Source organism: Pseudophryne corroboree, chromosome 6, assembly GCF_028390025.1.
Source record: "Pseudophryne corroboree isolate aPseCor3 chromosome 6, aPseCor3.hap2, whole genome shotgun sequence".
Classification (NCBI taxonomy): domain Eukaryota; kingdom Metazoa; phylum Chordata; class Amphibia; order Anura; family Myobatrachidae; genus Pseudophryne; species Pseudophryne corroboree.
The window spans coordinates 59,302,784-59,330,187 of record NC_086449.1 but is presented as its reverse complement, the minus strand read 5'-3'; the positions used below and the strand labels follow the sequence as shown (position 1 = coordinate 59,330,187).

At 44.9% G+C, this 27,404-nt stretch overlaps 1 protein-coding gene across 1 annotated transcript in view; it reads left to right on the top strand.

Annotated features, from left to right (window-relative positions):
* The window catches only part of LOC134936128 (complement C3-like), a 613,812-nt gene that overhangs the window by 139,371 nt on the left and 447,037 nt on the right, over window positions 1-27,404 (top strand). Inside the window, exons 6-8 of the mRNA XM_063931045.1 lie at window positions 6,291-6,373; window positions 11,571-11,658; window positions 24,503-24,605. Coding sequence (XP_063787115.1) covers window positions 6,291-6,373; window positions 11,571-11,658; window positions 24,503-24,605 — 274 coding nt within the window. The remainder of the gene's footprint in view (window positions 1-6,290; window positions 6,374-11,570; window positions 11,659-24,502; window positions 24,606-27,404) is intronic.

The window sequence follows — 27,404 nt, the reverse complement described above, 5'->3', positions numbered from 1 at the left end:
AGTGCTACTTAAGGTTTAAAGGTATAACATCATTGCAGTACTTTGCTGCCAAAGGTTTAAAGTATAAGCATATCATTACATTGTATCATTAACAAGGTTTAAAGGTCATCAACTGTGTGTGTGCGCTCGCTGTGTGTACTCCGTACACTCAGCGCAGTGTGCGTACGCCAAGTGCGTACCACGTGCAGGACTCTGTACGCAAATAGCGTGCAAGGTGCGTAGCACGTGCACGTAGTCTAGCGGCCATAGCGTTCAACGGTAATTGTGTACTCAGGGGTATAGCTTTGCGGTCTAAGATAATACCGACATTATCACCACGGATACAAGTCTCCGAGGCTGGGGAGCTGTCACTCAGGGGGAAAGCTTCCAAGGAAAATGGTCAAGTCAGGAAGCCTGCCTTCACATAAATGTGCTGAAATTGAGAGCCATTTACAACGGCCTTCAACAAGCGGTACATCGTCTTCAAGATCATTCCGTGCAGATCCAGTCGGACAATGTAACAGCAGTCGCGTACATAAACAGGCAGGGCGGAACGAAAAGTAGAGCGGCAATGGCAGAGGTGACGAAGATCCTCCTCTGGGCAGAAATACATGTAAAGGCTCTGTCGGCAATTTTCATTCCGGGAGTAGACAACTGGGAAGCAGACTTACTCGGCAGACACGATCTCCATCCAGGAGAGTGGGGCCTCCATCAAGAAGTCTTCGCAGAGGTGACAAGTCTTTGGGGAGTTCCTCAAGTAGACATGATGACATCTCGTCTCAACAAGAAGCTTCAGAAATATTGTTCCAGGTTGAGAGACCCTCAAGCAATAGCAGTGGATGCGCTAGTGGCCCAGTGGGTGTTCCGATTGGTGTATGTCTTCCCTTCACTTCCGCTGATCCCAAAAGTGCTCAGGATCATAGGGAGAACAAGAGTTCGAGCAATCTTCATTGCCCCAGACTGGCCAAGGAGGGCTTGGTACCAAGATCTTTAGGAGTTTCTCATAGAAGATCCTCTGCCTCTTCCTCTTCGCGAGGACCTGCTGCAGCAGGGGCCGTGCGTGTATCAAGACTTACCGCAGCTACGTTTGACGGCATGGCTGTTGAGCGCCGGATCCTAGCCCGTAAGGGTATTGCCAAGGAAGTCATCCATACCCTTATTCAGGCCAGGAAAGGAGTAACGTTGAAACATAACCACCGTATTTGGAGAAAATATGTGTCTTGTTGTAAATCCAAGAAGGCTCCTATGGAAGAGTATCAGTTGGGACGTTTTCTCCATTTTCTGCAAGCTGGTGTGGAGGCGGGCCTTAGATTGGGGTCAATCAAGGTCCAGATTTCGGCCTTGTCAGTATTCTTCCAAAAACAATTGGCCTCTCTTCCAGAGGTTCAGACCCTTGTGAAAGGGGTTCTGCACATCCAGCCTCCATTTGTGCCTCCAGTGGCACCATGGGACCTTAATGTGGGATTGCAGTTCCTTCAATCGGATTGGTTTGAGCCTCTACAAGAGATAGAGTTGAAGTTTCTCACTTGGAAAGTGGTGATGCTTTTGGCATTGGCATCCGCACGGCGGGTGTCTGAGTTGGGGGCCTTGTCTCACAAGAGCCCTTACCTGATCTTCCATGAAGATAGGGCAGAGTTGAGAACTCGTCAACATTTTCTTCCAAAGGTGGTTTCATCTTTCCACATAAACCAACCTATTGTGGTGCCAGTAGTTACTGAAACGTTCACTGATTCAAATTCTCTAGATGTGGTTAGGGCTTGGAAGATTTACGTCACTAGAACAGCTGGAATACGGAAAACAGAGTCTTGTTTGTCCTGTATGCTCCTAACAGGATTGGGTGTCCTGCTTCCAAGCAGACTATTGCGCTTTGGATCAGAGGTACGATTCAGCACGCTCATACTACGGCTGGATTGCCGTTACCGACGTCGGTGAAGGCCCATTCCAGTAGGAAGGTGGGCTCATCCTGGGCGGCTGCCCGGGGGGTCTCAGCATTGCAACTTTGCCGAGCAGCTACTTGGTCGGGTTCAAACACATTTGCGAAGTTCTACAAGTTTGATACCCTGGCTGATGAGGACCTCATGTTTGGTCAATCGGTGCTGCAGAGTCATCCGCACTCTCCCACCTGTTCTAGAGCTTTGGTATAAACACAATGGTTCTTGATGAGAAAACAGGATTTTAATACCTACCGGTAAATCCATTTCTCTTAGTCCGTAGAGGATACTCGGCACCCGTCCCAGTGCATACTGTATCTGCAGTTATTGGTTGTGGTTACACACAGGTTGTGTTACGATTTTTGTCAGCATTTTGCTGCATATTCTGCATGCCGTTGGCTGGTGTTCTATTAAATGCCACGTTCTGCGGCATGCTTGAGGTGTGAGCTGGTATAATGCTGGGTCTGGGACTCCAGGTCGACAACAAAAAGGTCGATACACCTTAGGTCGATACCAATTGGTCGACCCACCTTAGGTCGACATGGAAAAAAGGTCGACATTGACAAACGGTCGACAGGAACAAGGTCGACATGGGAAAATGTCGACGTGAGTTTTTTATGTTATTTTGGTGTCGTTTTCTTCGTAGAGTGACCGGGAACCCCAATTAGTGCACAGCGTCCCCTCGCACTTCGGGCATGGTGCCTTCGCTCAGCACAGATTACCGTTCCAATCGTAGTCCACGTAGGAACAGGAAAAGTACAAACAAAACTCTAAAAGCTATGTGTGCAACTGCTAGGATCTTAGGAAATAAAATCCCAGAACTAATTGCAATAATGACAAGGGATGATCTAGACATTGTGGCAATTACAGAGTCATGGTACAATGAAAATCATGACTGGGACATAGCTATACCGGGATATACTTTATTTAGGAAGAACAGAATTGGAAAAATCGGAGGAGGGGTAGCAATGTATGTAAATAAATGCATAAATACTACATTAATACAAAGTATTGAAGAAAAAACTGAGGCCCTTTGGGTGACCATAGAAACAGGGGAAAAGTCGAGTATTCGTATTGGCGTGATATACAGGCCACCAGGTCAGGAAGAGGAACTCGACAAGTACCTATTGCAGGACATAACTAAAATGGCATTAAAAGGAGAGGTAATAATCATGGGAGACTTTAATCTTCCTGATGTAAACTGGGAAGTGTCTGTTGCTAGTTCCACTAGAAGTAGGGACATTTTAAATTCCCTTCAGGGAGCATCCCTCCACCAATTGGTGAGGGAGCCCACTCGGAAATACGCTATATTAGACTTAATACTTACAAATGGAGACAGAATATCGGACGTAAAAGTGGATGAAAACCTGGGATCCAGTGATCATCAAGCAGTATGGTTCAGCATAAAGACAGAGACTGACTCATCCCATACAAAAACAAAGGTGTTGGATTTTAGGAAGGCTGATTTTGTAGGGATGGGAAAATGTGTAAGCGATTCTTTGGTAGAGTGGAGGAACTTGGAAGCCGTGCAGGAGAGGTGGGAAACATTAAAATGTGCAATATTAAAGGTAACAGACCTTTGTATCAAAAGTGTTAGGAAAAACACAAGGAAAAGGAAGCCAGTGTGGTTTGCAAAAGAAGTAGCAAATATTGTGAAAGCAAAAAAGATGGCTTTTAGGAAATATAAGCAGACACAAAATAATGAAGACAAAGAGATATATCTTGTTAGACAGAAGGATACTAAGAAGGTAATCAGATGTACAAAGGCACAAGCTGAGGAGAAAATGGCCCAGTCAGTGGGTAAAGGAGGCAAAACTTTTTTTAGGTATATAAGCGAAAGGAGAAAAACAAAAGGCGGAATAATAAAACTAAAGACAGACACTGGGAGTCTTGTTGAGGGAGACAATTTAATAGCAGATCATCTTAATAATTATTTTTGCTCAGTATTTACTACTGAAAGAGAGGGGAAGGGGCCACAGTTAAGTTTCAGGGATATTCAGGAAAATGACACAAGTACATTTACAGAGGAGAAGGTCCTAACAGAACTCTCAAAGCTGAAAGTGGACAAATCTATGGGGCCAGATGGGATACATCCAAGGATACTAAAAGAACTTAAAGAGGTGCTGGTACCACCATTGACAGATTTATTCAACCAGTCATTAGCTACAGGAGTAATTCTAGAGGACTGGAAAAGAGCAAACGTAGTCCCACTGCACAAAAGTGGAAGCAAGGAAGAGGCAAACCACTACAGACCAGTGAGTCTTACATCAGTAGTAGGGAAATTGATGGAAACACTCTTAAAAGAAAGAGTTGTAGATTATCTCAAATCCGGCAATTTACAGGATCCCATACAGCATGGATTCACTGGGGGGAGATCATGTCAAACAAATCTTATTGACTTTTTTGACTGTGTGACTAAAGTGATGGATAAAGGTGGAGCCATGGATATAGCTTATCTAGACTTTAGTAAGGCTTTTGACACTGTTCCACATCGCAGACTGCTAAATAAACTTGAAAGTTTGGGATTGGATATTAGGATTATTGAATGGATAAGATATTGGTTGAAGGATAGAAAACAGAGAGTTGTGGTAAATGGAGTGCATTCACAGGAGGGAAATGTTACCAGTGGAGTACCCCAGGGATCTGTACTTGGACCAGTGCTTTTTAATATCTTTATTGGTGACATTGCAAATGGCATTAAAGGGTAAGTATGCCTGTTTGCAGATGACACAAAGGTATGCAACAGGGTAGACACACCAGGTGGGGTAAAACAAATGATTGAGGATCTAGATAGACTAGAGGAATGGTCAAGAGTGTGGCAATTACAGTTTAATGCCAAAAAATGCAAAATCATGCACTTGGGTCTCAAAAATCCAAAGGCTAAATATAGTATTAATGGCACCATACTGGAAACTACTGAGGAGGAAAGGGATCTAGGAGTCACTATTTCAGATGACTTAAAGGCAGGTAAGCAATGTAACAAAGCAATGAGGAAGCCTAGTCAAATGCTTGGCAGCATTGGGAGAGGAATCAGCAGCAGAAAGAAAGAAGTAATAATGCCACTGTATAGGTCATTGGTACGGCCTCATCTAGAATACTGTGTTCAATTCTGGAGGCCATATCTTCAAAAGGATATTAATACATTAGAAACTGTACAAAGAAGGGCAACTAAAATGGTGCATGGCCTACATCACAAAACATACCCAGAAAGACTAAGAAATCTCAATATGTATAGTTTGGAGCAGAGAAGGGAAAGGGGGGACATGATAGAAACTTTCAAATATATCAAGGGTTTTAACAAAGTCCAGGAGGGAAACATTCTCCAAATGAAGAGAAGCAATAGGACACGAGGACATGCACTGAGACTGGAGGGGGGGAGGTTCAGGGGAAATTTGCGGAAAAATTACTTCACAGAAAGGGTAGTGGACAAGTGGAATAGCCTCCCATCGGAGGTGGTAGAGGCTAAGACAGTAGAGAAATTTAAACATGCATGGGATAGACATAAGGATATCCTTACAAAGAAATAAGGATCAATTAAGGTTAGAGATAAAAAAAAAAGGGGCAGACTAGATGGGCCAAGTGGTTCTTATCTGCCGACAAATTCTATGTTTCAATGTTTCTATGTTTCTATGATCGTTAAGTATGAAAAGGTTCCAAAAATGAAAAAAATTGTGAAAAACTCATGTCAACCTTTTTCCATGTCGACCTTCTTCTTGTCGACCTTTTGTCCATGGCAACCTTGTGTCCATGTCGACATAAGGTGTGTCGACCAATTGGCGTCGACCTAAGGTGTGTCGACCTTTTTGTTGTCGACCTGGAGTCCGGATACCATAATGCTCACCGTGGTTTAACAATAAATCCTTTCTTCAAAATGTCCGTCTCCCTGTGCACAGTTCCTTAAACTGGAGTCTGGAGGAGGGGCATAGAGGGAGGAGCCAGTTCACACCCTTTGAAAGTCTTAAAGTGCCCATGTCTCCTGCGGATCCCGTCTATACCCCATGATTCTTGATGTGACCCCAGCATCCTCTACGGACTAAGAGAAAAGGATTTACCGGTAGGTATTAAAATCCTATTTTCTGCATGCAGGGTAAATACAGGCTGCTTTTGCATGTAGCCCACAAATACTGGACAGACGTATTTTAACACGGCCATTTAGATTTGAGTTTGGACATGCCCATCTGACATCTAATTCTTTCATCTACACTACAGTACCTGCAGTGGCTTTGCTCACAACTCATGATCACCCCCCAAAGCAGTAATACCGTAATATGGATATATCAGATTTACAATATACTTGTATTTTTAAAACTGTAATAAACTGAAATCCATTAAATAGAGTGTTACTCGGATGTGGTAAACTATATACCTTTTTTTTGACAGTTTGGGAGAATGGACCATATCAGCAAAGTATGATGGCACAGATATGCAGAATTACGTCACACACTTTGAAGTGAAGGAATACGGTATGTTGTGTGATGATGTACTTTACATGGTATAACTAGAGTAATAAAGATCAAAGTACTGTATCAGTCAGATTAAATAGTTTATACCTTCTCTCAATTGCATTAATTCCACAAAGGGTAGTCAATCTATCTCATTATTTGTTTGCCTGTTTGATTAGATAGATAGATAGATAGATAGATAGATAGATAGATAGATAGATAGATAGATAGATAGATAGATAGATAGATAGATAGATAGATAGATAGATAGATAAATAGATAGATAAATAGATAGATAGATAGAAAAAAACCCTCTTTCTCGCGCTTCGAGAGAGCACCTCACGGTGGATATCAAAAAATATAATTGTCCATAAAGAAGTCCATAAAGACAAGTGTCCAAGTGTTCAAATGTGTTCTTGCAGGACTTGAATTGAATCCCAGCCTGGGACCGTTGTTGGGTGGAACTTTTAAGCCAACGCTTGATTAAACTAAGCCGAGTATTTATCTGGAAGATACCCTCACACCAGACCAGACACACAAAATATGACACCAAAGGCCTTCAATTAATAGAACATCTGATATTTATTCATGATATTCAATAAAATGTATGTACAATAATAAACTAGGATTCTTGTCACCCGGGGCAAAACAGTAATCCGGCGCCACACACACACACACGCACACACACACACACACACACACACACACACACGCACAGACAACCAACCCACCACCACCACGTGTAACTCTGTGCGAAGACTGACAATGCCATCAGCCAGTACCAGCTAACGGGCTATTTCCACTCATTGGTGTCCACGACACCCATAGAGTGGGAATAGAACCTGTGGCGAGCGCAGCGAGCCCACAAGGGGCTTTTTTACACTCACCCCTGACGGCATTCTGGTGGCCGGGATCCTGGAGTCGGTATGCTGACCGTGCACCGGCCACGTAACCCCAACCCATATATACTCCATGAGAGCAAAGGGCTGGTAGCTGCTATATAGCTTCTTTTCTAGACATTTAGCTGGACTCAGGGGGTCATTTTCGACCCGTTTGCACGCTGCGGTTCATTGCAGCGGTGCAAATGGTTCAGAACTGCGCGTGTGCGGCGGCCGCACTGTGCAGGCGCGTCATTGCCTGGTGATGGCAGTCTCCGGGCAGCGACGCTGCATACTAAGAAAGCGGTCGCAGCGGCGACCGCAAGAAGATTGACAGGAGGAAGGCGTTCCGGGGTGTCAACTCACCGTTTCCCAGACGTGGAGATCCGAACACAGGTGTATCCAGGCGTTTGGAGGGAGGATGTGTGATGTCAATTCCGGTACCTTCATCGCTAGATCCCTCGCACAGGGTAAGTAGGTCTAGGGCTGGTCTTATTTTACACAAAACTTTTTTAGCATAGCAGGGCTGCACAAGTGATCACAACCCTGCTATGCTAAAAAATACTCCCCCATAGGCGGTGTCTAGTTGATTGCTACGTGCGATCAACTCGGAATGACCCCCTTAGTTAGACATTTGGGCTACAGATTAAGTTAACAAGGAAATAATACCCCATACATTGATACATATGTAAAATCACACACATACATACTGTCACACATCTAAACACGCACGCATACATTAAATTCACTCACGTACATAGTCACACACTGTCCTGTATACATACATAGTCACACATACATACATACATTATACATACATACATACAGTGACACACAAGCACGCATACAGATATGTAGTGACACACCTATTCACATACAGTCACACACATGCACAACACATTCATACACACACACATATAGTAGTTGCACACACATACAGTGTCACACTCACTATTTAGGCTTCGGTGTGTGCTGCTGCTGCTGCTCCTCTCCCCTCCTCTCTTCGATGGTGCTGGCTGGCCTGGCACTGAGTAAAGTGCCGTGTAGCTCCGCCCCCTTTTCGGACCATTCATGTTTCCAGCTCAGCAGTGCAATAGTGCACTGCTGCGATTATCAAAGGCAGCAGAGGGGGCTGGGGTAACTTGTTCCATGTGCCCCATCTTAGGGCACAACAGGCAGCACACGACAGTCAGCATAGAAGAAACTGAAAGTAAACTACAGCTCCCGCAGCAAGGGCTTCTTGGAGCTGTAGTTTATTTTCAGTTTCATCACACACAGACTGGACTGCTTTGTGCTGCTCCTGCGAAGGGACCTGTGCGTATCGGGACTCGGAGGGGGTGTAAGCATTGCGGCGCCCCCTCCAATCCGGCGCCCAGGTCACATGCCCCCCTAGCCCCCCCTTAGTTACGGCTCTGACAATATAAAGATTTTGATCTCACATCATAAAAAAGAGGTGTTTTGTATGGAACCAATGCTGCACCGAAACAGGAGTAATGATATGCAACCCACCACCCTAGAATGTGAGCTCCGTGGTGGAATCTCTCAATGCAGACAATGCGTCCAATCACGTTTACAAGCCTACGCATTTCTTCTTACAAAGGACTTCCTCAAGGGTAATATCTAAGTATAAAAATAGGAGGGTAACCATAGTTTCCACCCGGATCAATAAGGTCAAAGAAAAAAGTAGCTACAGACTCCATCGGCTAGGAGGGCTGCATTTAGGTAAAGTGGTGGAACTACACAATTGAGTAAAAGATGGAATGATCCCTAGTGGTGATCACTTGCCAAACATGTTCCCTAAAGGGTCAAAGGCACGGAGAGATCCTTCTGAGGGCATAAGCACCAGTGGCTGCAGTGGAAATGCCTATATACACTGTGTGTGTGTATGTATATATATATATATATATATATATATATATATATATATACACACCAGATTTATTTAATTTAGATTATTTAGGGGCCTTTTTATTAACATTATATTTACTAAAATGATGTAAAAAGGTGTTTTTCACATTATTTAAGTATCACTCCAATGTATTCATTGGAGCAGTTAATTTGGAGTTGATTAATTTGAGTTGATTCATTTCGAGCAGTTTTCATGAAAAACTGCTCCAAACCCTTTAATTGTCAATTTTTTAGTAACACACATCGCATTCCCCATACTTATAATGGAAAATGCGATGTGGCCACATTTACTAAAAAAAAAAACACTGCAGTGCTGCCCTGTGATAATTTTGCCAGCTCAGGTGAATTCACAGGGCAGCACTGCGATGTGCAGCCTTTTGCCCAGCTTACTCTGCCCCTGGCAGAGGGGATAATGTCATTAGGTCGACCACACTTAGGTCAACAGTCATTAGGTCGACTACTATTGGTTGCCATGGTCATTAGGAAAAGAGTTTTTCTTTTAATTTTTTTTTACTTTTTCATACTTTACGATCCACGCATACTACGATTACGCTCGGCACCTTGCCCGAAGTGCGAACCCTGCGAGGGGACACGGTGCACTAATTGGGATTACCCGTCACTTTATGAAGAAAACGAGACCAAAAACAGAAAAAAAGCTCATGTCGACCTTTTTCCATGTCGACCTTGTTCATGTCGAACTAATGACCATGTCGACATAGTGACCATGTCGATCTAATGCATGTTGACCAATAGTGGTGGACCTAATGACCCATACCATGGCAGAGAAAGCTGTGCAGGGACCCAGCTTCAGTGATCAGCTCTGTGTGTCCGATGGACGCCCAAGCTGATCACAGTGTCAAAAAATAAATAAATAAATTAAAAAAACATACTTACCCGACCGGGGTGCCGAGGATCGGTGCTTCGGTGAGCGCCGCCGAGCGTCGGGTCCTCCATATGCTGCGTTGTGACCCCTTTGCAGTAAAGTGACGCTGCAAAGCGGCAGCTCACTTTGCAGCACCGGGAGTCACAGCACAGAAGGAGGACCCGGCGTCTGGAAGCCTACTGGAGCAGCGAACACCGGTTCCTGGGACAGGTAAGTATAAAATCCGGGGGAGGAGGTGCTTTTTGTCGGTGGTGGCACTAGCGCAGCAGGACATCGGGGTGTTTTTTACGAAAAGCTCTGTCTCTGCATGCGATAATTGATACATCCATTCAATGTACTCAATTATCGAAGTGCGAGTTTGCTTGAGTTTATCACCTGTCATCTGCATCATCAGAGACGGATGGTGATAAATAGACCCCTTAGTTTTTAAAAGATTTGTTAGTGAGATAAGAATGGTCTGTCTGTACAAATGAGAATCACCAATCCAGTGACCTTTCTCCATCTACCTTGAATAACTAGAAGTTTTTATTTAATAATCTCTATAAGAGAGGAGGAGGCCCGTGTGCAGCCTCATCCGTTCGGCCCCCCTCCTATCTGCAGGCAGCACTGAGAGTCTGAGCACTGGAAGGCTCAGACTCTACTACTCATGCGCAGATCTCCGTGAAAATAGCCGCTGTGCCATTTTCACAGAGTTTTAACAGCGCTGCTGACATCGGCACGGGACTCTGGAGGGGTAAGTGTTCCAAAAATGGGTGCAGCGTGTGCGATGTGGGCCCCTCCTAGACTCAGGGCCCCATTTGCACCACACACACACACACACACACACACACACACACACACACACACACACTGCACCCATTATAAATATGCCACTATTATCATTGATGATTGATAGGTTATCACCTTTCAAATTGCTGCTACAAACACATTGTGCGTAATTCAGACTTGATCGTAGCCGTGCAAAATTTTGTACGGCTACGATCAGTTACTCAGACATGCGGGGGGGGGGAGGGGGACCCTAGTCCGCCCCGCATGTCTGGCTCTGCCCCACCGCACAAGTACAATAGCATCACACAGCAGCGATGCTTTTGTACCTGACGAGTAGCTCTCTACCAGGGCAGCTCCTGCACGCTGGCAGGGAGCTATTCGTCGCTGTCCGGGTCGCAGCGGCTGCATGTGATGTCACGCATCCGCCACTGCCCTCTCCCCGCATAATCTGGGCACACCTGCGTTGCCCGGACGGCGCCCCTAAAATGGCGGCCAAATGCCGGCGACCCGCTCCCCTCCGCCCAGCGACCGCCTCTGCCTGTCAGTCAGGCAGAGGTGATTGCAGGGCTGAGATGGCAGTCGGCTGTCTGGCATGCGCCATTCAGACATGATCGGCTGCTGTGCAAAAACACACAGCGGCGATCAGGTCTGAAATTAAATTAGGCCCGTTGTCTGTTACTTTTTTGATATACAATAATTAACTGAAGCGCTGCCTTTTAATAATCATCATCCAAAGAAAACTAGGATAATACTAACATCACGTTTTCTTTCTCTACCTCAGTACTGCCAAGTTTTGAGATTAAGCTTGAAAAAACTCAAAATGTTTTTTACTTGGACGATACAGAACTAAAAGTAAAAATCTCTGCACAGTGAGTCAACATTATTCATGTAGTACAATTATTTGAATGTAATTTGTCTGTGTGATGTGGTGATCACTTATATAAGTACAGGAGGTGTCTGTGTGCACTAGTGATCAGTGATATATGTACAGGAGATGTCTGTGTGCACTAGTGATCAGTGATATATGTACAGGAGGTGTCTGAGTGTACTAGTGATCAGTGATATATGTACAGGAGGTGTCTGTGTGTACTAGTGATCAGTGATATATGTACAGGAGATGTCTGTGTGCACTAGTGATCAGTGATATATGTACAGGAGGTATCTGTGTGTACTAGTGATCAGTGATATATGTACAGGAGGTGTCTGTGTGTCCTAGTGATCAGTGATATATGTACAGGAGATGTCTGTGTGCACTAGTGATCAGTGATATATGTACAGGAGGTGTCTGTGTGCTCTAGTGATCAGTGATATATGTACATGAGATGTCTGTGTGCACTAGTGATCAGTGATATATGTACAGGAGATGTCTGTGTGTACTAGTGACCACTGATATATGTACAGGAGGTGACTGTGTGTACTAGTGATCAGTGATATATGTACAGGAGATGTCTGTGTGTACTAGTGATCACTGATATATGTACAGGAGGTGACTGTGTGTACTAGTGATCAGTGATATATGTACAGGAGTTGTCTGTGTGTCCTAGTGATCAGTGATATATGTACAGGAGGTGTCTATGTGCTCTAGTGATCAGTGATATATGTACAGGAGGTGTCTGTGTGATCTAGTGATCAGTGATATATGTACAGGAGGTGTCTGTGTGTCCTAGTGATCAGTGATACATGTACAGGAGGTGTCTGTGTGTACTAGTGATCAGTGATATATGTACAGGAGGTGTCTGTGTTCTAGTGGTCAGTGATATATGTACAGGAGGTGTCTGTGTGTACTAGTGATCAGTGATATATGTACAGGAGGTGTCTGTGTGCTCTATTGATCAGTGATATATGTACAGGAGGTGTCTGTGTGTCCTAGTGATCAGTGATATATGTACAGGAGGTCTCTGTGTGTACTAGTGATCAGTGATATATGTACAGGAGGTGTCTGTGTGCTCTATTGATCAGTGATATATGTACAGGAGGTGTCTGTGTGTCCTAGTGATCAGTGATATATGTACAGGAGGTGTCTGTGTGTTCTAGTGATCAGTGATATATGTACAGGATGTGTCTGTGTACTAGTGATCAGTGATATATGTACAGGAGGTGTCTGTGTGCTCTATTGATCAGTGATATTTGTACGTGAGGTGTCTGTGTGTCCTAGTGATCAGTGATATAAGTACAGGAGGTGTCTGTGTGTACTAGTGATCAGTGATATAAGTACAGGAGGTGTCTGTGTGTCCTAGTGATCAGTGATATATGTACAGGAGGTATCTGTGTGCTCTAGTGATCAGTGATATATGTACAGGAGGTATCTGTGTGTACTAGTGATCAGTAATATATGTACAGGAGGTGTCTGTGTGTACTAGTGATCAGTGATATATTGACAGGAGGTGTCTGTGTGTACTAGTGATCAGTGATATATGTACAGGAGGTGTCTGTGTGTACTAGTGATCAGTGATATATGTACAGGAGGTATCTGTGTGTCCTAGTGATCAGTAATAAATGTACAGGAGGTGTCTGTGTACTAGTGATCAGTGATATATGTACAGGAGGTATCTGTGTGTACTAGTGATAAGTGATATATGTACAGGAGGTGTCTGTGTGTCCTAGTGATCAGTGACATATGTACAGGAGGTATCTGTGTGTCATAGTGATCAGTGATATATGTACAGGAGGTGTCTGTGTGTACTATTGATCAGGGTTATATGTGCAGGAGGTATCTGTGTGATCTAGTGATCAGTGATATATGTACAGGCAGTGTATGTGTGCTCTAGTGATCAGTGATATATGTACAGGAGGTGTCTGTGTGTCCTAGTGATCAGTGATATATGTACAGGAGGTGTCTGTGTGCACTAGTGATCAGTGATATATGTACAGGAGGTGTCTGTGTGTACTAGTGATTAGTGATATATGTACAGGAGGTATCTGTGTGTCCTAGTGATCAGTAATAAATGTACAGGAGGTATCTGTGTGTCCTAGTGATCAGTGATATATGTACAGGAGGTGTCTGTGTGTACTATTGATCAGGGTTATATGTGCAGGAGGTATCTGTGTGTCCTAGTGATCAGTAATAAATGTACAGGAGGTGTCTGTGTACTAGTGATCAGTGATATATGTACAGGAGGTGTCTGTGTGTACTAGTGATCAGTGATATATGTACAGGAGGTGTCTGTGTGCTCTATTGATCAGTGATATATGTACAGGAGGTGTCTGTGTGTCCTAGTGATCAGTGATATATGTACAGGAGGTCTCTGTGTGTACTAGTGATCAGTGATATATGTACAGGAGGTGTCTGTGTGCTCTATTGATCAGTGATATATGTACAGGAGGTGTCTGTGTGTCCTAGTGATCAGTGATATATGTACAGGAGGTGTCTGTGTGTTCTAGTGATCAGTGATATATGTACAGGATGTGTCTGTGTACTAGTGATCAGTGATATATGTACAGGAGGTGTCTGTGTGCTCTATTGATCAGTGATATATGTACGTGAGGTGTCTGTGTGTCCTAGTGATCAGTGATATAAGTACAGGAGGTGTCTGTGTGTACTAGTGATCAGTGATATAAGTACAGGAGGTGTCTGTGTGTCCTAGTGATCAGTGATATATGTACAGGAGGTATCTGTGCGCTCTAGTGATCAGTGATATATGTACAGGAGGTATCTGTGTGTACTAGTGATCAGTAATATATGTACAGGAGGTGTCTGTGTGTACTAGTGATCAGTGATATATTGACAGGAGGTGTCTGTGTGTACTAGTGATCAGTGATATATGTACAGGAGGTGTCTGTGTGTACTAGTGATCAGTGATATATGTACAGGAGGTATCTGTGTGTCCTAGTGATCAGTAATAAATGTACAGGAGGTGTCTGTGTACTAGTGATCAGTGATATATGTACAGGAGGTATCTGTGTGTACTAGTGATCAGTGATATATGTACAGGAGGTGTCTGTGTGTCCTAGTGATCAGTGACATATGTACAGGAGGTATCTGTGTGTCCTAGTGATCAGTGATATATGTACAGGAGGTGTCTGTGTGTACTATTGATCAGGGTTAAATGTGCAGGAGGTATCTGTGTGATCTAGTGATCAGTGATATATGTACAGGCAGTGTATGTGTGCTCTAGTGATCAGTGATATATGTACAGGAGGTGTCTGTGTGTCCTAGTGATCAGTGATATATGTACAGGAGGTGTCTGTGTGCACTAGTGATCAGTGATATATGTACAGGAGGTGTCTGTGTGTACTAGTGATTAGTGATATATGTACAGGAGGTATCTGTGTGTCCTAGTGATCAGTAATAAATGTACAGGAGGTGTCTGTGTGTACTAGTGATCAGTGATATATGTACAGGAGGTATCTGTGTGTACTAGTGATCAGTGATATATGTACAGGAGGTGTCTGTGTGTCCTAGTGATCAGTGATATATGTACAGGAGGTATCTGTGTGTACTAGTGATCAGTGATATATGTACAGGAGGTATCTGTGTGTACTAGTGATCAGTGATATATGTACAGGAGGTGTCTGTGTGTCCTAGTGATCAGTGATATATGTACAGGAGGTGTCTGTGTGTACTAGTGATCAGTGATATATGTACAGGAGGTATCTGTGTGTACTAGTGATCAGTGATATATGTACAGGAGGTGTCTGTGTGTCCTAGTGATCAGTGATATATGTACAGGAGGTGTCTGTGTGTACTAGTGATCAGTGATATATGTACAGGAGGTGTCTGTGTGTACTAGTGATCAGTGATATATGTACAGGAGGTGTCTGTGTGTACTAGTGATCAGTGATATAAGTACAGGAGGTGTCTGTGTGTACTAGTGATCAGTGATATATGTACAGGAGGTGTCTGTGTGTCCTAGTGATCAGTGATATATGTACAGGAGGTGTCTGTGTGTACTAGTGATCAGTGATATATGTACAGGAGGTGTCTGTGTGTACTAGTGATCAGTGATATATGTACAGGAGGTGTCTGTGTGTACTAGTGATCAGTGATATATGTACAGGAGGTGTCTGTGTACTAGTGATCAGTGATATATGTACAGGAGGTGTCTGTGTGTACTAGTGATCAGTGATATATGTACAGGAGGTTTCTGTGTGTACTAGTGACCAGTGATATATGTACAGGAGGTGTCTGTGTGTACTAGTGATCAGTGATATATGTAGAGGAGGTGTCTGTGTACTAGTGATCAGTGATATATGTACAGGAGGTGTCTGTGTGTACTAGTGATCAGTGATATATGTACAGGAGGTGTCTGTGTGTACTAGTGATCAGTGATATATGTACAGGAGGTGTCTGTGTGTACTAGTGATCAGTGATATATGTACAGGAGGTGTCTGTGTACTAGTGATCAGTGATATATGTACAGGAGGTGTCTGTGTGTACTAGTGATCAGTGATATATGTACAGGAGGTGTCTGTGTGTACTAGTGATCAGTGATATATGTACAGGAGGTGTCTGTGTACTAGTGATCAGTGATATATGTACAGGAGGTGTCTGTGTGTACTAGTGATCAGTGATATATGTACAGGAGGTTTCTGTGTGTACTAGTGACCAGTGATATATGTACAGGAGGTATCTGTGTGTCCTAGTGATCAGTAATAAATGTACAGGAGGTGTCTGTGTGCTAGTGATCAGTGATATATGTACAGGAGGTATCTGTGTGTACTAGTGATCAGTGATATATGTACAGGAGGTGTCTGTGTGTCCTAGTGATCAGTGATATATGTACAGGAGGTGTCTGTGTGTCCTAGTGATCAGTGATATATGTACAGGAGGTGACTGTGTGTACTAGTGATCAGTGATATATGTACAGGAGGTGTCTGTGTGTACTAGTGATCAGTGATATAAGTACAGGAGGTGTCTGTGTGTACTAGTGATCAGTGATATATGTACAGGAGGTGTCTGTGTGTCCTAGTGATCAGTGATATATGTACAGGAGGTGTCTGTGTGTACTAGTGATCAGTGATATATGTACAGGAGGTGTCTGTGTGTACTAGTGATCCGTGATATATGTACAGGAGGTGTCTGTGTGTACTAGTGATCAGTGATATATGTACAGGAGGTGTCTGTGTACTAGTGATCAGTGATATATGTACAGGAGGTGTCTGTGTGTACTAGTGATCAGTGATATATGTACAGGAGGTTTCTGTGTGTACTAGTGACCAGTGATATATGTACAGGAGGTGTCTGTGTGTCCTAGTGATCAGTGATATATGTACAGGAGGTGTCTGTGTGTCCTAGTGATCAGTGATATATGTACATGAGGTGTCTGTTAGAGATGAGCGGGTTCGGTTTCTCTGAATCCGAACCCGCACGAACTTCATGTTTTTTTTCACGGGTCCGAGCGACTCGGATCTTCCCGCCTTGCTCGGTTAACCCGAGCGCGCCCGAACGTCATCATGACGCTGTCGGACTCTCGCGAGGCTCGGATTCTATCGCGAGACTCGGATTCTATATAAGGAGCCGCGCGTCGCCGCCATTTTCACACGTGCATTGAGATTGATAGGGAGAGGACGTGGCTGGCGTCCTCTCCGTTTAGAATAGATTAGAGAGACACTTGATTTACTAATTTTGGGGAGCATTAGGAGTACTCAGTACAGTGCAGAGTTTTGCTGATAGTGACCACCAGTTTTATTTATAATCCGTTCTCTGCCTGAAAAAAGCGATACACAGCACACAGTGACTCAGTCACATACCATATCTGTGTGCACTGCTCAGGCTCAGGCCAGTGTGCTGCATCATCTATTATCTATATATAATATTATATATATCTGATTATCTGTCTGACTGCTCAGCTCACACAGCTTATAATTGTGGGGGAGACTGGGGAGCACTACTGCAGTGCCAGTTATAGGTTATAGCAGGAGCCAGGAGTACATAATATATTATATAGTGAGTGACCACCAGACACACAGTGCAGTTTATTTAATATATCCGTTCTCTGCCTGAAAAAAGCGATACACACAGTGACTCAGTCAGTCACATACCATATCTGTGTGCACTGCTCAGGCTCAGGCCAGTGTGCTGCATCATCTATATATATTATATATCTGTCTGACTGCTCAGCTCACACAGCTTATAATTGTGGGGGAGACTGGGGAGCACTACTGCAGTGCCAGTTATAGGCTATAGCAGGAGCCAGGAGTACATAATATTATATTAAAACAGTGCACACTTTTGCTGCAGGAGTGCCACTGCCAGTGTGACTAGTGACCAGTGACCTGACCACCAGTATATATAATATTAGTAGTATACTATCTCTTTATCAACCAGTCTATATTAGCAGCAGACACAGTACAGTGCGGTAGTTCACGGCTGTGGCTACCTCTGTGTCGGCACTCGGCAGCCCGTCCATAATTGTATATACCACCTAACCGTGGTTTTTTTTTCTTTCTTTATACATACATACTAGTTACGAGTATACTATCTCTTTATCAACCAGTCTATATATTAGCAGCAGACACAGTACAGTGCGGTAGTTCACGGCTGTGGCTACCTCTGTGTCGGCACTCGGCAGCCCGTCCATAATTGTATATACCACCTAACCGTGGTTTTTTTTTCTTTCTTTATACATACATACTAGTTACGAGTATACTATCTCTTTATCAACCAGTCTATATATTAGCAGCAGACACAGTACAGTGCGGTAGTTCACGGCTGTGGCTACCTCTGTGTCGGCACTCGGCAGCCCGTCCATAATTGTATATACCACCTAACCGTGTTTTTTTTTTCTTTCTTTATACATACATACTAGTTACGAGTATACTATCTCTTTATCAACCAGTCTATATATTAGCAGCAGACACAGTACAGTGCGGTAGTTCACGGCTGTGGCTACCTCTGTGTCGGCACTCGGCAGCCCGTCCATAATTGTATATACCACCTAACCGTGGTTTTTCTTTCTTTCTTTATACATACATACTAGTTACGAGTATACTATCTCTTTATCAACCAGTCTATATATTAGCAGCAGACACAGTACAGTGCGGTAGTTCACGGCTGTGGCTACCTCTGTGTCGGCACTCGGCAGCCCGTCCATAATTGTATATACCACCTAACCGTGGTTTTTTTTTCTTTCTTTATACATACATACTAGTTACGAGTATACTATCTCTTTATCAACCAGTCTATATATTAGCAGCAGACACAGTACAGTGCGGTAGTTCACGGCTGTGGCTACCTCTGTGTCGGCACTCGGCAGCCCGTCCATAATTGTATATACCACCTAACCGTGGTTTTTTTTTCTTTCTTTATACATACATACTAGTTACGAGTATACTATCTCTTTATCAACCAGTCTATATATTAGTAGCAGACACAGTACAGTGCGGTAGTTCACGGCTGTGGCTACCTCTGTGTCGGCACTCGGCAGCCCGTCCATAATTGTATATACCACCTAACCGTGTTTTTTTTTTCTTTCTTTATACATACATACTAGTTACGAGTATACTATCTCTTTATCAACCAGTCTATATATTAGCAGCAGACACAGTACAGTGCGGTAGTTCACGGCTGTGGCTACCTCTGTGTCGGCACTCGGCAGCCCGTCCATAATTGTATACTAGTATCCAATCCATCCATCTCCATTGTTTACCTGAGGTGCCTTTTAGTTGTGCCTATTAAAATATGGAGAACAAAAATGTTGAGGTTCCAAAATTAGGGAAAGATCAAGATCCACTTCCACCTCGTGCTGAAGCTGCTGCCACTAGTCATGGCCGAGACGATGAAATGCCAGCAATGTCGTCTGCCAAGGCCGATGCCCAATGGCATAGTACAGAGCATGTCAAAACCAAAACACCAAATATCAGTAAAAAAAGGACTCCAAAACCTAAAATAAAATTGTCGGAGGAGAAGCGTAAACTTGCCAATATGCCATTTACCACACGGAGTGGCAAGGAACGGCTGAGGCCCTGGCCTATGTTCATGGCTAGTGGTTCAGCTTCACATGAGGATGGAAGCACTCAGCCTCTCGCTAGAAAACTGAAAAGACTCAAGCTGGCAAAAGCACCGCAAAGAACTGTGCGTTCTTTGAAATCCCAAATCCACAAGGAGAGTCCAATTGTGTCGGTTGCGATGCCTGACCTTCCCAACACTGGACGTGAAGAGCATGCGCCTTCCACCATTTGCACGCCCCCTGCAAGTGCTGGAAGGAGCACCCGCAGTCCAGTTCCTGATAGTCAGATTGAAGATGTCAGTGTTGAAGTACACCAGGATGAGGAGGATATGGGTGTTGCTGGCGCTGGGGAGGAAATTGACCAGGAGGATTCTGATGGTGAGGTGGTTTGTTTAAGTCAGGCACCCGGGGAGACACCTGTTGTCCGTGGGAGGAATATGGCCGTTGACATGCCAGGTGAAAATACCAAAAAAATCAGCTCTTCGGTGTGGAGGTATTTCACCAGAAATGCGGACAACAGGTGTCAAGCCGTGTGTTCCCTTTGTCAAGCTGTAATAAGTAGGGGTAAGGACGTTAACCACCTCGGAACATCCTCCCTTATACGTCACCTGCAGCGCATTCATAATAAGTCAGTGACAAGTTCAAAAACTTTGGGTGACAGCGGAAGCAGTCCACTGACCAGTAAATCCCTTCCTCTTGTAACCAAGCTCACGCAAACCACCCCACCAACTCCCTCAGTGTCAATTTCCTCCTTCCCCAGGAATGCCAATAGTCCTGCAGGCCATGTCACTGGCAATTCTGACGAGTCCTCTCCTGCCTGGGATTCCTCCGATGCATCCTTGCGTGTAACGCCTACTGCTGCTGGCGCTGCTATTGTTGCCGCTGGGAGTCGATGGTCATCCCAGAGGGGAAGTCGTAAGCCCACTTGTACTACTTCCAGTAAGCAATTGACTGTTCAACAGTCCTTTGCGAGGAAGATGAAATATCACAGCAGTCATCCTACTGCAAAGCGGATAACTGAGTCCTTGACAACTATGTTGGTGTTAGACGTGCGTCCGGTATCCGCCGTTAGTTCACAGGGAACTAGACAATTTATTGAGGCAGTGTGCCCCCGTTACCAAATACCATCTAGGTTCCACTTCTCTAGGCAGGCGATACCGAGAATGTACACGGACGTCAGAAAAAGACTCACCAGTGTCCTAAAAAATGCAGTTGTACCCAATGTCCACTTAACCACGGACATGTGGACAAGTGGAGCAGGGCAGGGTCAGGACTATATGACTGTGACAGCCCACTGGGTAGATGTATGGACTCCCGCCGCAAGAACAGCAGCGGCGGCACCAGTAGCAGCATCTCGCAAACGCCAACTCTTTCCTAGGCAGGCTACGCTTTGTATCACCGCTTTCCAGAATACGCACACAGCTGAAAACCTCTTACGGCAACTGAGGAAGATCATCGCGGAATGGCTTACCCCAATTGGACTCTCCTGTGGATTTGTGGCATCGGACAACGCCAGCAATATTGTGTGTGCATTAAATATGGGCAAATTCCAGCACGTCCCATGTTTTGCACATACCTTGAATTTGGTGGTGCAGAATTTTTTAAAAAACGACAGGGGCGTGCAAGAGATGCTGTCGGTGGCCAGAAAAATTGCGGGACACTTTCGGCGTACAGGCACCACGTACAGAAGACTGGAGCACCACCAAAAACTACTGAACCTGCCCTGCCATCATCTGAAGCAAGAAGTGGTAACGAGGTGGAATTCAACCCTCTATATGCTTCAGAGGTTGGAGGAGCAGCAAAAGGCCATTCAAGCCTATACAATTGAGCACGATATAGTAGGTGGAATGCACCTGTCTCAAGTGCAGTGGAGAATGATTTCAACGTTGTGCAAGGTTCTGATGCCCTTTGAACTTGCCACACGTGAAGTCAGTTCAGACACTGCCAGCCTGAGTCAGGTCATTCCCCTCATCAGGCTTTTGCAGAAGAAGCTGGAGGCATTGAAGAAGGAGCTAAAAGGGAGCGATTCCGCTAGGCATGTGGGACTTGTGGATGCAGCCCTTAATTCGCTTAACAAGGATTCACGGGTGGTCAATCTGTTGAAATCAGAGCACTACATTTTGGCCACCGTGCTCGATCCTAGATTTAAAGCCTACCTTGGATCTCTCTTTCTGGCAGACACAGGTCTGCTGGGGTTGAAAGACCTGCTGGTGACAAAATTGTCAAGTCAAGCGGAACGCGACCTGTCAACATCTCCTCCTTCACATTCTCCCGCAACTGGGGGTGCGAGGAAAAGGCTCAGAATTCCGAGCCCTCCCGCTGGCGGTGATGCAGGGCAGTCTGGAGCGACTGCTGATGCTGACATCTGGTCCGGACTGAAGGACCTGACAACGATTACGGACATGTCGTCTACTGTCACTGCATATGATTCTCTCAACATTGATAGAATGGTGGAGGATTATATGAGTGACCGCATCCAAGTAGGCACGTCACACAGTCCGTACTTATACTGGCAGGAAAAAGAGGCAATTTGGAGGCCCTTGCACAAACTGGCTTTATTCTACCTAAGTTGCCCTCCCACAAGTGTGTACTCCGAAAGAGTGTTTAGTGCCGCCGCTCACCTTGTCAGCAATCGGCGTACGAGGTTACATCCAGAAAATGTGGAGAAGATGATGTTCATTAAAATGAATTATAATCAATTCCTCCGCGGAGACATTGACCAGCAGCAATTGCCTCCACAAAGTACACAGGGAGCTGAGATGGTGGATTCCAGTGGGGACGAATTGATAATCTGTGAGGAGGGGGATGTACACGGACACGGTGATATATCGGAGGGTGAAGATGAGGTGGACATCTTGCCTCTGTAGAGCCAGTTTGTGCAAGGAGAGATTAATTGCTTCTTTTTTGGGGGGGGTCCAAACCAACCCGTCATATCAGTCACAGTCGTGTGGCAGACCCTGTCACTGAAATGATGGGTTGGTTAAAGTGTGCATGTCCTGTTTTGTTTATACAACATAAGGGTGGGTGGGAGGGCCCAAGGACAATTCCATCTTGCACCTCTTTTTTCTTTTCTTTTTCTTTGCATCATGTGCTGATTGGGGAGGGTTTTTTGGAAGGGACATCCTGCGTGACACTGCAGTGCCACTCCTAGATGGGTCCGGTGTTTGTGTCGGCCACTAGGGTCGCTAATCTTACTCACACAGTCAGCTACCTCATTGCGCCTCTTTTTTTCTTTGCGTCATGTGCTGTTTGGGGAGGGTTTTTTGGAAGGGACATCCTGCGTGACACTGCAGTGCCACTCCTAGATGGGCCCGGTGTTTGTGTCGGCCACTAGGGTCGCTAATCTTACTCACACAGCTACCTCATTGCGCCTCTTTTTTTCTTTGCGTCATGTGCTGTTTGGGGAGGGTTTTTTGGAAGGGACATCCTGCGTGACACTGCAGTGCCACTCCTAGATGGGCCCGGTGTTTGTGTCGGCCACTAGGGTCGCTAATCTTACTCACACAGCTACCTCATTGCGCCTCTTTTTTTCTTTGCGTCATGTGCTGTTTGGGGAGGGTTTTTTGGAAGGGCCATCCTGCGTGACACTGCAGTGCCACTCCTAGATGGGCCCGGTGTTTGTGTCGGCCACTAGGGTCGCTAATCTTACTCACACAGCTACCTCATTGCGCCTCTTTTTTTCTTTGCGTCATGTGCTGTTTGGGGAGGGTTTTTTGGAAGGGACATCCTGCGTGACACTGCAGTGCCACTCCTAGATGGGCCCGGTGTTTGTGTCGGCCACTAGGGTCGCTTATCTTACTCACACAGCGACCTCGGTGCAAATTTTAGGACTAAAAATAATATTGTGAGGTGTGAGGTATTCAGAATAGACTGAAAATGAGTGTAAATTATGGTTTTTGAGGTTAATAATACTTTGGGATCAAAATGACCCCCAAATTCTATGATTTAAGCTGTTTTTTAGTGTTTTTTGAAAAAAACACCCGAATCCAAAACACACCCGAATCCGACAAAAAAAATTCGGTGAGGTTTTGCCAAAACGCGTTCGAACCCAAAACACGGCCGCCGAACCGAACCCAAAACCAAAACACAAAACCCGAAAAATTTCAGGCGCTCATCTCTAGTGTCTGTGTGTACTAGTGATCAGTGATATATGTACAGGAGGTGTCTGTGTGTTCTAGTGATCAGTGATATATGTACAGGAGGTGTCTGTGTGATCTAGTGATCAGTGATATATGTACAGGATGTGTCTGTGTACTAGTGATCAGTGATATATGTACAGGAGGTGTCTGTGTGTTCTAGTGATCAGTGATATATGTACAGGAGGTGACTGTGTGTACTAGTGATCAGTGATATATGTACAGGAGGTGTCTGTGTGTACTAGTGATCAGTGATATATGTACAGGAGGTGTCTGTGTGTACTAGTGATCAGTGATATATGTACAGGATGTGTCTGTGTACTAGTGATCAGTGATATATGTACAGGAGGTGTCTGTGTGTCCTAGTGATCAGTGATATATGTACAGGAAGTATCTGTGTGTACTAGTGATCAGTGATATATGTACAGGAGGTGTCTGTGTGTACTAGTGATCAGTGATATATGTACAGGAGGTGTCTGTGTGTACTAGTGATCAGTGATATATGTACAGGAGGTGTCTGTGTGATCTAGTGATCAGTGATATATGTACAGGAGGTATCTGTGTACTAGTGATCAGTGATATATGTACAGGAGGTGTCTGTGTGTACTATTGATCAGTGATATACTGTGTGTACAGGAGATGTCTGTGTGTTCTAATGGTCAGTTTTCCTATATAACTTTTCTCCTCAGTTACCTGTTTGGGAAGCCTGTGAATGGAAAGGCATTTGCACTGTTTGGGGTAAAGAGAGACAATGAAAAGAAAAGTATCACAGAATCTCTAAGAAGAATTCCGGTATTTAAATCTATTCTAATAATTCAGGCTTTCTAAACTACAATAATGTGTCATAATGCCTATTACTACAATATCTCCCGGCTTTGCTTTTTCTTCTGTGACTTATATAGTTAAAGGTATTACTGTATGTTATCGCTTCCCAGAGGGTAAAATGTTACTGTCTAATATTCTGCAGTCCAGTAAGTGGTTTCCTTATATGAATTAGTAGAACTATTATTCCATCCGGACCATGCTTCCAGGGGAGAGTGGTTACTTGTTATATACAGTGTTACAATCTTGTTGTTTACAGGATAACATGGATCAGAGTAAGCTGACACCACGCTAACATTAACTCTAGCATTGTAATTGTGTTGCAGTAGATGAGATGTAGCCACGTTCATCACGCTGCGATAAATGCATTCTGCATGGCATGCCGAGCTGCAGCTATTCGCAACTGGCGATCGCTCAATTAAATTCCTAATGGAGCAGTCGCCGACTGCAAATAGTCACAGACTGGCGTGCCGTGCAGCCAGCCGCCATGCACCCGCAATTTTGCATAATTAAGCAGACAGGGCCGTCATCTTTGTCTCCACAGCAGAATTTGTTTTTTTGCAAGCATAGGGCCTGAGTCACTTGCCATGCAGACGCGTTTCGGGATGCATTTGGCTTTTAGAATTCTTCTGTGATTATCTGCCTGTGTTCTGAGTAATTTGCATTTTGATGTCTGCAACCCTACAGCCAACGGAGCAGCTGTCATCACTAGTGATGGCGATTACACCTGTCCCATAGCACATGGGCATAACTTTAGTGGGTGCAAGGGGTGCCAATGCTATGATGCCAAGAGGCTGGGGGGATGTGACTCGGGGACTGGACGCAGGTTATAAAGTGGCATATCAATTTCCCAGAAAGATTTGCCTGCAGAGCAATATCTTATAATCCATTGGTCAGCCTGAATTGTGTGACATTACATTTTCAGTGAGAGGAGTGTGTAATATAATGGTACTGTAATCTGTCACAGTATGTAATCTGTCACAGTATGTAATCTGGCACAGTATGTAATCTGTCACAGTATGTAATCTGGCACAGTATGTAATCTGTCACAGTATGTAATCTGGCACAGTATGTAATCTGGCACAGTATGAACTGGATGGCATTGTAATGTGTCATAATCTGATCTGCTCATTGTAATGTGGAGGGCACTATAATTTTACATACATAATAAGAACTGGGACAATTTAATGTGGCACAATATGAAATGGAGGCACTATAGTGTGGCATTTGAACTGGAGGGCACTCTGATGTGGCATAGTATGAACTGGGGACACTGTATGTCATAATGTAAATTGGTGTGCTAGCCATAGGTGTGCACTGCCCATTTTATCAGGGTGTGCACCATTGGAGGGGCATATCTATCACCGACTAGTGGGTGTGTCTATCAATGCCTAATGGGTGTGTCTATCACCAACTAGTGGGTGTGTCTATCAATGCCTAATGGGTGTGTCTATCAACGCTTATGGGCCATTAGAGAAGTCTATTCCCAGGCATACTTTATCAACTTAATTCCTTTCAAGATCTCCTTTTATTTCTTACGCCGCTCTGTAGAATAATCCACGCTAAAAAAGCACCCCTGAACTGATACAGCAGAGCTGACAGAGCACCCCTGGACTGATACAGCAGAGCTGACAGAGCATCCCTGGACTGATACAGCAGAGCTAAAAGAGCACCCCTGGATTGATACAGCAGAGCTGACAGATCACCCCTGGACTGATACAGCAGAGCTGACAGAGCACCCCTGGACTGATACAGCAGAGCTGACAGAGCACCCCTGAACTGATACAGCAGAGCTGACAGAGCACCCCTGGACTGACACAGCAGAGCTGACAGAGCACCCCTGGACAGATACATCAGAGCTGACAGAGCACCCCTGGACTGATACAGCAGAGCTGACAGAGCACCCCTGAACTGATACAGTAGAGTTGACAGAGCACCCCTGGACTGATACAGCAGAGCTGACAGAGCACCCCTGGACTGATACAGCAGACCTGACAGAGCACCCCTTGACTGATACAGCAGAGCTGACAGAGCACCCCATGACTGATACAGCAGAGCTGACAGAGCACCCCTGGACTGATACAGCAGAGCTGACAGATCACCCCTGGACTGATACAGCAGAGCTGACAGAGCACCCCTGGACTGATACAGCAGAGATGACAGAGCACCCCTGGACTGATACAGCAGAGCTTACAGAGCACCCCTGGACTGATACAGCAGAGCTCACAGATCACCCCTTGACTGATACAGCAGAGCTGACAGAGCACCCCTGGACTGATACAGCAGAGATGACAGAGCACCCCTGGACTGATACAGCAGAGCTTACAGAGCACCCCTGGACTGATACAGCAGAGCTGACAGAGTACCCTTGGACTGATACAGCAGAGCTGACAGAGCACCCCTGGACTGATACAGCAGAGATGACAGAGCACCCCTGGACTGATACAGCAGAGCTAAAAGAGCACCCCTGGACTGATACAGCAGAGCAGACAGAGCACCCCTGGACTGATACAGCAGAGCTGACAGATCACCCGTGGACTGATACAGCAGAGCTGACAGATCACCCCTGGACTGATACAGCAGAGATGACAGAGCACCCCTGGACTGATACAGCAGAGCTGACAGATCACCCCTGGACTGATACAGCAGAGCTGACAGAGCACCCCTGGACTGATACAGCAGAGATGACAGAGCACCCCTGGACTGATACAGCAGAGCTGACAGAGCACCCCTGGACTGATACAGCAGAGATGACAGAGCACCCCTGGA